A 13,526-nucleotide genomic window follows, 5' to 3' on the forward strand; every position below is an offset into this window, starting at 1 on the left:
CCTCACGGCAAGAAGGTTCTGGGTTCGAGCCCAGCATGGAGTTTGTGTTGGAGTGTCTGTGTGGGTTTCCTCTGGGTGCTCTGGTTTCCCTCCCACAATCCAAATACTCTAAATTGATGGAGAGAGATGGGCTCCGCCAAGTTTAAATGCCCTAGCCACACCGATGATAGACTGTTCTAATGTCATCAGTAGTGCCCTTACAGCCTATGTGGAAAAGAAGAGGAAGAAGACTAAGAAACCAAAACGAGTTTGATGGTTTTATTTAAATATAAAACATGAATATGACATAAGCTCAATGTCCAGGAGTGAAGAGATGCTCAAGTCAATTTAATTCCATAATTCAGTAAATTCCTGAATCCTGAACTGACCATATAAAAGTGAACTGCTAATCACATGTTTCTCTCACTGCTATAATACTTTATAGCACTGTACACTCTCATTGCTCCACCGTCTCGAAGCAGATCATTTGCATCCAGAAAGCCTCCCTGACTTCCCTGTGAGGCTGAAGTCCATTTCATGCTTATTTCTCACCGAGAGGCATAAATGCATCACATCACGAGTCCTTGTAGTAGTTGTTGAAGTTAAGACGCAGCAGGAAGTCTTCTAAATGAGGCTGGTAGCCTTTATCAACCAGTTTGGAAACCACTGCAGACACAAACACAGGAATGTTTACTTCATGCTGCCTTTCAGAGATAAGCACAACATGAATTTACACTACCGTTCAAAAGTTTGGGGTCACCCAGACAATTTTGTGTTTTCCATGAAAAGTCACACTTTTATTTCCCACCATAAGTTGTAAAATGAATAGAAAATATAGTCGAGACATTTTTCTGGCCATTTTGAGCATTTAATCGACCCCACAAATGTGATGCTCCAGAAACTCAATCTGCTCAAAGGAAGGTCAGTTTTATAGCTTCTCTAAAGAGCTCAACTGTTTTCAGCTGTGCTAACATGATTGTACAAGGGTTTTCTAATCCTCCATTAGCCTTCTGAGGCAATGAGCAAACACATTGTACCATTAGAACACTGGAGTGAGAGTTGCTGGAAATGGGCCTCTATACACCTATGGAGATATTGCACCAAAAACCACACATTTGCAGCTAGAATAGTCATTTAGCACATTAGCAATGTATAGAGTGGATTTCTGATTAGTTTAAAGTGATCTTCATTGATAAGAACAGTGCTTTTCTTTCAAAAATAAGGACATTTCAAAGTGACCCCAAACTTTTGAACGGTAGTGTATATAGTACACTGAGTGAACGTTCCCTTCAGTGGTGCTGCGCCACACGATAAAACTTGTTTACTTTCACTTTTATGACCAATAAGAATTGAACAGATGAATGTTTGCCCTGGGTGTGGATGTGAGCAGATGCGTGTTCACCTTTGAACAGGAAACGCGAGTAGTATTTGAATGTGTTGTAAGACTGCTGCATGGCGATGAAGCTCGGGTGCACCGTCTCGCCCTGCTGACTCTGCCACGCCTGAGCGATCAGCTGGCCGCGGAACTTCAGGATCAGACTGAAGATGCTGTGGATGATGTTCATCACCGGAGCGGCTTTCTCCGTCAGCAGAGCCCTGCACGGTAAAGCCCTCCAATCAGTTTGGGCTTAAAATGGATGATGTAATGTTCCAACCAAAAGAGAGTGCAGTGCAGTGTAGTGCTCTAACCTGAAGATGGCCCTGTTGAGGTATTCTGCGTGTGTGTGGTGGATGGCATCCAGGTCGTTGGCACTGCTCAGTTTTTGTGTGAACTCACTCCAGGAGACCTGCAGGATCTGATTAGCGATGTAACCCTGGATCACCTTCACAAAGTGCTGCATCTCATGTCTGTATAGCTGCAGCTGACGGAACTGTACTGAGCGTCCTGCTCCCTTTACCACAGCTGAGAGAGAGAGAGAGAGAGAGAGAGATGTGTACAGTGTGTGATGGTTTTCCTGTTCAACTCTAATGCACAGGAGGCATTTTACCAGAGGAGAACAGTCAGGGCTTTCTAGACCTTCAGAGAGGCCCAAACATATCAGCATTTCAAATGTTATATTTAATTTTTATTCTTTCATTATAATTATTCTTTTCTAATTCTAACTGGGCCTCATTTTCTATCAAATTTACTTCAGAAATGAAAGGGTTACTGTCCTGAAAACATTAAGATCGAGTTACCCAGTGAGATTTTTTTTGGTTTGTTGTCTCTACGCCAAGAAGAGTTTAGAGCCGCTCACTCACTGGTTTAAGACGTCACTGCCGGGACAGAAGGCCATGGTAGTGTATGTTTACATAGGAAGTGACAGATGAATTAACCAATCAGATTTTGATTTATAGTGAGAGGGACCAAAATTTATCACCCTCAGCCTTCTGGAAGGCCAACACGAGCTTAACCGTGAGTCAGCAGTGAAGTCACCTTCCATCCGGTGTAGCGTTCTTCAGTAGTGTTAGCGAATGCTAATAAACCGGTCAAGCCAGTGCTATCAAGAGCAAGTAGCACAGACTAACGACCGAGAAACTCAGATTTCTGTCTCCAGATTCTTCTTCCATGCCGCACGGTCACTACAGTATTTTTCACTCAGACTTAAGTATTCATTTCCCTGTGTAATTTACTGAATTACTTTTAAAATCGACAATGACGCGACCTGGCAGCCCACCGCTAATCCCTTGCAAAATCCTTTGCCCTGTTGCTTTTTGTGTCTGGCTAAATTTTGGCTGAGCTCAAGTCCCAGCTCTAATAGTAACGGTTCACCCCTGCATTTTACATACAATAACTGTAGACGATCTTCATTCATTTGTGCAATGAGCACCGATCATCATTCAAACTGGACTTAAAGTGATGCTCTGCCTAACATTTTCAACCAAATATCCATCCACTAGCGCAGTGTGCTGCTGCCACGTGATTGGCTGATCAGATAACTGCATGAATTTGAATGCGCAGGTGTACGGGTGGCGGCACGGTGGTGTAGTGGTTAGCGCTGTCACCTCACAGCAAGAAGGTCCGGGTTCGAGCCCCATGGATAGCGAGGGCCTTTCTGTGCGGAGTTTGCATGTTCTCCCCGTGTCCGCGTGGGTTTCCTCCGGGTGCTCCGGTTTCCCCCACAGTCCAAAGACATGCAGGTTAGGTTAACTGGTGACTCTAAATTGACCGTAGGTGTGAATGTGAGTGTGAATGGTTGTCTGTGTCTATGTGTCAGCCCTGTGATGACCTGGCGACTTGTCCAGGGTGTACCCCGCCTTTCACCCGTAGTCAGCTGGGATAGGCTCCAGCTTGCCTGCGACCCTGTAGAACAGGATAAAGCAGCTACAGATAATGAGATGAGGTGTACTGGTGTTCCTAATAAAGAGGACGGTGAATGTATACAGTATGATATTCCCATGGACATGAATTTTGACTGAGAAAAAGAAGTGTGTGTGTGATCATACTGTTAATTCTAACTGACAGCCACTACACTGACAAAGGATTAAAAGAGATGAGTGAAAGTTGAACAAAACCATTTTTGTATAGTTTTGTACAACCTTCAAACACTCAACTGTTACAATAAAAACAATTTACATAAATTAGCCGCCTGTAAAGACTCTGAGCACATTCCGAGCTTAATTTACAAATAACTTTGGTCAAAGAATTGATTAAAGCATTCTATATATAAATAAAGAAATAAAGCAAGCAAAGAAAGCATAATTGTTTATCGACTGCCTTTAGATTTCATTCTCAGTGAGCCCCAAATCTCAGTACAAGTATCATGTCAAGTTGCTCATAAGCTACAAATGAAATTGAAAAATGCCAGAGAAAATGTTCCTTTAAGCCAGGGGTTCTCAACCTTTTCTGCTTCGAGGCCCACCTATTCATACTTGTAATGAGTCGAGGCCCATTAGAAAAGATCCCTAATTATTTTGGCTCATCTATTCTATTAGAATCTAATAACCTATTGTAAAGTGTATTAATGGGATGTGACATCACTCCCTGTTCCAGATCGAAGCCCAGGAGTTGGATTTATAACTGTATGGATGTGCCAGAAGCCAAACCATGCATGCAGGACATTCTCAGTCAAAAGAGATTAACGATCCAAAAGTGGAGTCTGGTCCATTAACACAAGAACTTATTGCCATATTTGTGTTCAGCAAACAAGCAAGTTATTAAAGGAGAACTGAAGTCATTTTTAAACTTGCTTTATTTCTTAATTAGCGTGTTATTCAATTACGTTTTCAGTTTTAGTAACCTTATATCGTGACTCGTATTGGCAACTAATTGCAATTAAATATTATACTTATCGGCCTTTTCGGTTTTTAGCCGTGTTGAATGTAGTTCGTTTGGTCCACGGCAGGCGTCGCTTATCTGCGCGATCTTCACGAGACTTGTGCGAGACTTCAAAACGTGAAGCGTCAGCCAGGTGTCAGTGCCACCATTTTGAAAACTGTTTTCCAAACGAAATATTGCACAAAAACGAGTTTAAATGACGATTACTGCCTACTTTTTTCAAACTTTCCTGATCGCTATCAAAACAAACAAAACTTCCGGCTTGATTACGTCAGCATTCGAAAGAGGGCGCACGCGTCTTTTGACAACGTTGGCAGATGTTGGTCACTTTCCCTGTGTCCGAAATCACTCCCTACTCACTATATAGCGCAGTATATAGTAGGGACGCCATTTTGTAGTGCTGTCTGAAATGATAGTGAGGATTATTTACACCCTATATAGTGCCCTCAAAGTAACCCACAATCCATCACGAAAAGTAGTGTAGAACCGATGGTCACTAACCAAAGCAATATATCCCATCATGCATTGCGGTTGCACTGAAAGAAATGAAATTAAAAGTCTCAAATTTGATTTAATAAAAGGCAGCGGCAGAGAAGAAAGTCTTCAGCCTTGATTTAAAAGAACTGAAAGATGCAGCTACTTTGTATTGATTAATGTGGGAAATGCGCTCAGTATAATATGGATTTATCACAAAAATACATGCATGTATTTATTATTTTGAAAACCCACCAGCCGACTGATCTGGCACGTTTTAATTGGGCGACAGTAATGATGTAAATACCTATGGAATCAATTTTGTGCCAAAATGTTCATACAATACTTTTGAAATATCAAACAAAAACGACAAATCAAAATACACAAAAAGAAAAAAAAAAGTAATTTTTTTTAGACTGGCAAACAAATTATTCGTGTAATCGTGCAATATATCAGTCTATTACTCTTCAGAAACCTTTTATTTTTGTTCTGGACACTACTCCAATTCAATGATATTGAATTTACACTTTGTTGAATTAATTCAATATCATAGTCGCCACTGAAGTCCACTCGATCCTTGTTTACCGTCAATGGATCGGTCACTCGCCAAACAGTCCGCCAGAATCCGAGTAGGGAATGGCTGAGCGTAGCTGTCAGTCAAACACAAGTTAGCCAATGGGAATGCATTCCTGGACAGCCCGCCCACACGTGAAGTTTGTGCCAAAACTGCAAGCAAAAAGTCAGGGAGCACAAACGAGAAAGCTGGAATCGCAACCAAAATAAATTACGCCAAACAAAACTGAGAAAGCCGCGGAACAAAAATAAAAGGTTTCTGAAGAGTAATAGACTGAGATTTTGCACGATTACACGAATAATTTGTTTGCCAGTCTAAAAAAATTGACTTTTTTTTCTTTTTTTGTATTTTGATTTGTCGTTTTTGTTTGATATTTCAAAAGTATTGCATGAACATTTTGGCACAAAATTGATTCCATAAATACCAGCGCGACGGAGTAGTGTCCAAAAACGTTTTTTCATTTTACCAATGAGCTCACTATATAGTCCTCTATATAGTAATTCCCTATATACAGAGAAGGGAGTAGTGAACAAGTGAGCGATTTCGGACACGGTTTGATGTCTGCTGTACGTTTTACTTCCGTCCTACGATGTCTCGCACAGGTCTCAACGAATCTCGTTTACGGCCATCGCTTTGACAAATGGACTGATATATTACATTGCTATAGCAAGTTATGAGTGTTTGAAATATGCTGTGACAAAACAGCTATCAAAAATGCATTCCTATATTTAATAAAATGAGATAAATAGAAATTTTGATGATAAATTTGCCTTCAGTTCTCCTTTAAAACCAAGAAGTTCACTCGAAGTGGATATAGAAACCACTCAGTGGGATTAGATCCTTACACATTAACAAAGAAGGATTTTTCCTATGAAAGAAAAATTTACTCGCTCAATTTGACATCAGTAGAATAAATTTTGATCCTACTGTAGCCGGAACTAAATACAAAGACAATAGTTATGCATCCTATTAATTAACTTAATGTGAAGATAATTAACAGATTAAGGGGTTATTTTTTAGGATTGTGTTTGTTTATTTTCAGTCTTTTATATCTGTAATTATTTGTATCTGTACATGCACGACCCCACCAGCTCTGCTGATCATCTTATTGTGTTTAAATAAAGTTATTCATTATGAACTGGAAAATTATCCATCCGTTGAGTTCTCCGACATCTCAAACTACCTGGTGCTGCAGACATCGTTCTACACGGACAAACATGAAAACCTAGAAGAGCATGGAGGCATACGACTTTTTATACGTGGCTGGGTTAAAGATCTGGGGATCAGGACACTACAAGATAAATCCTGTATCGTTTTTTTTCCCCGGGTAAATAGGAGTTTCTGGGCTTTTTGTACGCGTCTTTACGATGGCTGCTAGGACGCTACAAGTTTTAGTATCAGGTGTAAGCAAACCACAGCTGTTCGATTCTCACTCCTCCCTGCTCTTCTCTTCCAGCAGGCATCACAGATCCATATAATTTACCCACAAACGTATTTATTTATTCTCTGCATGCACTGTGTGCGCAATGCAAAGGAAGAACGTGACAATAATAAAGACTTGTTCTTCTTAATTTACCAGCAAATGTATTTATTCCACCTGAAAGGCGTACGTCAAACCAGCTACAGGATTTGGGACACTATGACATCCTGAACTATTTAATATTTGCTTTCAAACGTGAAAAAATTTTGCGGCCCACTAGATGGCGCTTCCCAGTGGTTGAGAAACACTGCTTTAAGCCAAGAGATGCCGTTTGACCAGTACCCTGGAAGAGCTCACCTGTGCGTTTGAGATGAAACCACACATCACTGAGAGACCACACCATGTGTTTGAGCTGTAGCAGGAAGGAGAAGAGCCGGTTGTACTTATTCACACAGCTGTCCGTGATTATGATATTCAGAGGCCAGTCCACCTAGGAGAGTAAGAGAGAGAGGGCGAGTGTTACAATCAGAAGATCAGGAGTGGACAGATTTTTAGCCTAGGCGCTCTGGATAAGCATGTCCAGGCTATTTGTTTGTTTTTCTATGTCCCCAGGGGACAAGTCATTTCAACAACCAGAAAAACACCCTGCCGCACTACACACATCGGCCGAGGAGCAATCTGCTACTTCTAGAGCTGTGACTGATTGACGATTGGATCTTTTCAGTTGCATGCAGGTTTGTGGAAACACTGAGGAAACTGAGCAACATAAACTTGTCAGTAAGCCCAACATGTTGAGAGAAAATAAAGATGCTAGTCATACTCAAGTAAAATCCACGGTTCACATTCTAAGTCAAATGTCAATTTCCCTGAATTTCACCGACACGAAAGCTGAATTTCCATGAACGGAAAAACCAACCGCCTTCGTGTTGAGCAGACAAAAACTAGCCAGTGTTTAAACCCAGCAATTTGTGAGCTTTATTTACTCGTTCACAGACATTTTGGGTATAAAACAAAGATTTCACGGCGGCACGGTGGTGTAGTGGTTAGCACAGTCGCCTCACAGCAAGAAGGTCCGGGTTCGAGCCCCGTGGCCGGCGAGGGCCTTTCTGTGCAGAGTTTGCATGTTCTCCCCGTGTCTGCGTGGGTTTCCTCCGGGTGCTCCGGTTTCCCCCACAGTCCAAAGACATGCAGGTTAGGCTAACTGCTGACTCTAAATTCACCGTAGGTGTGAATGTGAATGGTTGTCTGTGTCTATGTGTCAGCCCTGTGATGACCTGGTGACTTGTCCAGGGTGTACCCCGCCTCTCACCCGTAGTCAGCTGGGATAGGCTCCAGCTTGCCTGCGACCCTGTAGAACAGGATAAAGCGGCTACAGATAATGAGAATGAGACAAAGATTTCACTGCTCAAACATCGTGAAATAACCTGATAAAGAAAAATACTGCCTGGAAAATACTACATTTTGATAAAAGGCAACTAAAAAAAGTATTTTCTTTTAGAACTAAGATTTATTTCTGATTTATTTGAAAATGGTAATTTGATGTCATTCAAATTCAGAATAAGCACAAAATACCAAATAACCACTTTTTTTGCTTTTCTCCAAGTGAGGCATTTTGTTAAATCATATCTTACATTCCCGAACGATCAACCGATTTTAAGCCCTATTGAAAGCTTTCTTCTTAATTTTAACCTACTACAATGACAAGAAATTCATTTCTCTTTTTTATGGAAAATTAATCTCCGTTAAGTCTGCTAATGCTGATAGAACCAGGGAACTATGGGAAAAGGACTTGGACGTTAAGCTTAACGTAATGGTGTGGTCAGACGCTTTTGTGTCTGCAAAGAAAATAGACTCCGGGAGAGTAGATATAAAATTTTATAACTGGTGCAGCGCACTCCTCACTTTCTACACAAAATTAATCCCCAGATTTCGCCCCTTTGTGTGAAGTGTAAAAAGGAAGGGGGGAACCTACTACCACTGTATCTGGCAAATGTCCATTAATATCCAGATCTTGGAGAAATGTCGCGAAGGACCTTAGCTCAATTTTCCACAAAACACTTGCTTTAGACCCAGCGCTGTTTCTTCTGGGTATACCTTCGGGACAGCGCTCTTTATCCACTGCACAGCTGACTTTAAAGTGCATATCACGGGTAAATTCAGAAGCAAGATCAATGTAATTCTCCTATTTTATATTAAACTTTGGTCAAATATCGGTCACATTTTTGCATTTTGTGCAATTTTTTTTACCTTGCGCAATACCAGAAAAATTCAGTTGAAATCAAGCCATTTGAGGCGAATTGGTCCGCCTCTGAAAAAACTTGGCATTTGAATTTCCCGGGAAACATTGATTTGTGACGTCGCGTGTGGGACGCCTCCCTCTGAATCCTACATCAGCGCTGGTTTGTTTATGAGAAAACGACCTGGTGGTTTTCTGCAAATTTCTTCAACGTTATCACGTAATTATTAAAATGGTTAACAGATGTATCGTAGGAGGGTGTAGCAACACCAATCTTGATGGGATTAGTACTCATCGTTTCCCAAAAGACCTGACAATGAGAGAGAAATGGGAGCGCTTGGTCTACACAGGCTGTGCACTGAAACCATGCAAAGCTCGCGCAGCCTGCTGGCGCTTCTACAGGTGACGTCACGAATCTGGCTCTAGACTCGCTTGGGATTTTTCCAGACGTGTTTTGTTATTTTATTTTTTTTCTGCTGTAGACAGATGGCCTTGTGCAAAATTACCCTTCTGGATGAGTGTGTAAAGGGACATTCTTTAAAAAAAACCCCGAATTTGGTCCAGAATATGCCCTTTAATGTGTAAACTTCTGCTTTTAGCTAGGTGATGTGTTCTGTTCCAGTGGATTCAGGAGAAGCCTCCCTCAGTTACACAATGGTACAGAAAAACATTTGAAGTGTTTCCTATGGAACACGGTCAGTGCTACTTTAAAAAAGTAACAATAATGTCTTTTATTAGCAATGACAGGCCATTTTTAAATCTAGTTGTGATCAAGGAGTGTGGCATATCAAGAGTATGAAGTTCTGAATTCAAGTTTGGTTTTATTTTCCCCCTAGGTTAAACAGAACAGAAGTTACAGCTGTTGGAAATTTTAATTATTTTTCCGTCAGCCTGATTTTGGCAGCTTCCAGCAATATACATCCATCTTGAGAAAGTAAAGCACCTTCAGGAGCAATTCTTGTGCCCAAAACATCTATCAATTGCTCAGAGTTTAAAAATAACCTTTTGCTCCAGTATTTTTTTTTTATTATTTATTTTGAAATATAATCCCATTATTTGCATAGTCAGATGGTGTAAACTACTCAAATCAATTTCAACAACTGAGCAACGGCACGACCAGAACTGTTGATTGTAGGTACGCTGCTGGCCACCGTACCGAATCATTCAAACCCAACTAAAGATCATCAAGGACAACAATCTACATACAGTGGATATAAAAAGTGTACACACCCCGTTAAAATGATAGGTTTTTCTGATGTAAAAAAAAAAAAAATGAAACCACGATAAATTATTTAAAAACTTTTCCCACTTTTAATGTGACCTTTAACCTGTACAATTCAATTGAAAAACAAACAAATCTGTTCGGGGGGGAAACATAAATAAAAAACGTACAATAAGCTGGTTGCATAAGTGTGCACACCCTTAAACTAATACTTCATTAAAGCACCTTTTGATTTAATTACAGCATTCAGTCTTTTTGGGTCGGAGTCCATCAGCCTGCCACATCTAGACTTGGCAATATTTGCCCACTCTTCCTTGCAAAAGTGCTCCGGATCTGTCAGATTGCGAGGGCATCTCTTGTGCACAGTCCTTTTCAGGTCGCCCCACAGATTTTCAATTGGATTTAGGTCTGGGCTCTGGCTGGGCCGTTCCAAAACTGTTTTGGGGTCATTGTCGTGCTGAAAGATGAAATTCCTCTTCATCTTCATCTTTCTAGCAGACACCTGAAGGTTTTGGGCCAAAACTGACTGGTATTTAGAACTGTTCATAATTCCCTCCACCTCGACTAAAGCCCCTGTTCCAGCTGAAGAAAAACAACCCCAAAACATGATGCTGCCACCACCATGCTTCACCGTGGGTATGGGGTTCTTTTGGTGATGCACAGTGTTGTTTTTGTGCCAAACATATTTTTTTGGAATTGTGGCCAAAAAGTTCAACCTTGGTTTCATCAGACCAGAACACATTTTCCCACATGCTTTTGGGAAAGTTTGTTTTTGGTTTTTTTGCTAAATTTAGCTGGCCCTGGATGTTTTTCTTTGACCCTACCTCATAGTCCAGGCATATGAGATTGTCATATGTCTGGAGAATACGGGAGATTGTCGTCACATGTAGTACACAACCAGTACTTGGCAGAAATCCCTTCAGCTCCTTCAGCGTTGCTGTCGGCCTCTCGGCAGCCTCACAGACCAGTTTTCGTCTTGTCTTTTCATCAGTTTTGGAGGGATGTCCAGTTCTCAGTAATGTCACCGTTGTCCCATATTTTCTCCACTTCTTGATGCCTGTCTTCCCTGTGCTCCATGGTATATCTGTCTAATGCTGTGGAAAAAAATGTTGTGCCCTTCTCCTGACTGATACCTTTCAACAATGAGATCCCTTTGACGCTTTGTAAGCTCTCTGCGAACCCTGGCTTTTGCTGGAGGAGGCAACTGAGTAAATGTCTGAACTTTATTTGGGGTTAATCAGAGTCATTTTAATTGATGGCAGGTGTGAACCCAAAAAGCCTGAATGATGTAATTAAATCAAAAGGTGCTTCAACAAAGTATTAGTTTAAGGGTGTGCACACTTATGCAACCAGCTTATTGTACGTTTTTTTATTTTTTATGTTTTTCCCCCTGAACAGATTTGTTTGTTTTTTCAATTAAAGGTGGGAAAAGTTTTGAAATTATTTATCATGGTCTGATTTTTTTAAATCAGAAAAACCTATCATTTTAACGGGGTGTGTACACTTTTTATATCCACTGTAGATTCCTTTTAAAGTATTAAATCTGTCCTCTCTGACTGCATTCTCTTCTCTACAACTCACCTAACTGGCATACAAATGCCACTTATTGCATACGATGGCACAACAAGGTAAAGGTGGCAGCGCAGTCCCACCCGTTACTTTTCAGAGGGTGGCGTTCAAAAGCGCTATGTATTACATGTTTCTAATCAAATGTGACTCCTTCAGAACAATATGATTAATATCCCTGAACCTTCTCTTTTTTTCCCTCCAGAATCCAATATTTTTTTTGTTTTCCATAGAAGGATACACATCTACTGACCGTGACTAGAACTTCTGCTGTCTCTGGCCGGCTTCCGGTTTGACCGAAATTACCGCGAAAAGGCCCACCAGGGGTCATGATTGTTCCCGACCTCTGGTATCGATTTTGGCCAGTGTCAACCAATAGAAAGCGAGCTAGAGTCTAACATCACAAGGATGGTACATCATCGGCTTTTGACCAAAATCCAACATGGCTGCGCCCAGCAGTTTCTCTGTCGATGTTCAGAAAAAAAAGATCGCCGTGTCAAAAGTAATCAGTATCGTGCAAATCTGAGCGCATATTCTGAAAATTCAGGTTTTTTTCCTATTTAAAAAAAAAATCAACTCTTGTGAAGCTGAATGTACTTTATGTTGGTACATGGCAATCGAAAATTTGCAATTCACTCTGTAAACGGGGGCAGCACGGTGGTGTAGTGGTTAGCGCTGTCGCCTCACAGCAAGAAGGTCCGGGTTCGAGCCCCGTGGCCGGCGAGGGCCTTTCTGTGCGGAGTTTGCATGTTCTCCCCGTGTCCGCGTGGGTTTCCTCCGGGTGCTCCGGTTTCCCCCACAGTCCAAAGACATGCAGGTTAGGTTAACTGGTGACTCTAAATTGAGCGTAGGTGTGAATGTGAGTGTGAATGGTTGTCTGTGTCTATGTGTCAGCCCTGTGATGACCTGGCGACTTGTCCAGGGTGTACCCCGCCTTTCGCCCGTAGTCAGCTGGGATAGGCTCCAGCTTGCCTGCGACCCTGTAGAACAGGATAAAGCGGCTAGAGATAATGGGATGAGATGAGACTCTGTAAACGGATAGGCGCTTCCTACACGGCAAGCGCTGCTGGCATTACTACTTATATAGACCGTTTGCACATGATGTCACATGTCCCATGACCCTCTCTGATTTAGCTGTGTCCACCATCTTTGTGGAATAACACACGCGTAGCAACAAGTACCTTAATATGAAATGCCGCAAATTTGCAGTTACTATCTGCTCAAACAATTCTGCTAAGGCTGGAGTCGGATTGTTTAGTTTACCTACTGTTAAAACGTGAGAAAGACCTCAAATGGAAGATCTAACCCGTAGACGACAGAGACGGTGGCTTGCAAATCTGAACAGCTCGAACAGAAAAGAGATCAGGTACAAATGCGTGCCAGTATGTGCAGATTATTTCGTAAAGGGTAAGTTTATATTTCTACCGTTTATGTGAAACAGACTAACTAACTAACTAAATATATTATATACACACACACACACATATATATGTAAGCGCTACTCCAATTGATATTGCAGTTACAAATCCATAGCACAAAGCTGCAGTAAAATGTAGGTAGCTGAGCTCGGTAAAATGTTGCCTTAATTAGGTTGTGGGTTTTTTTTTTTTTGGTTCGTGTTCTGTGTAACATTTGCCCACATCAGGAACCTACTAGACCCTTACAGTAAACTTGCGCTAAACTTTTGTACGCTTTCATCTGCTTCCCAGTGACAAAGCTAGTAGTTAACGCCAGGTAATTCATGATGTCCGTGTAATTCACACTCAGCCACATCCGTACATCGTCTTCATACTCTAC

At 41.4% G+C, this 13,526-nt stretch overlaps 1 protein-coding gene across 1 annotated transcript in view; it reads right to left on the reverse strand.

Moving 5' to 3' along the window:
- Positions 1 to 244: 244 nt before the first annotated feature.
- The window catches only part of tubgcp6 (tubulin gamma complex component 6), a 79,540-nt gene continuing 66,258 nt past the window's right edge, over positions 245 to 13,526 (reverse strand). The window contains exons 22-25 of the mRNA XM_060914417.1: positions 7,063 to 7,195; positions 1,669 to 1,882; positions 1,382 to 1,575; positions 245 to 645 (exon numbers count right to left, since the gene is read on the reverse strand). Coding sequence (XP_060770400.1) covers positions 554 to 645; positions 1,382 to 1,575; positions 1,669 to 1,882; positions 7,063 to 7,195 — 633 coding nt within the window. The 3' untranslated portion in view covers positions 245 to 553. The remainder of the gene's footprint in view (positions 646 to 1,381; positions 1,576 to 1,668; positions 1,883 to 7,062; positions 7,196 to 13,526) is intronic.

Source organism: Neoarius graeffei, chromosome 2 (genome assembly GCF_027579695.1).
Source record: "Neoarius graeffei isolate fNeoGra1 chromosome 2, fNeoGra1.pri, whole genome shotgun sequence".
NCBI lineage: Eukaryota > Metazoa > Chordata > Actinopteri > Siluriformes > Ariidae > Neoarius > Neoarius graeffei.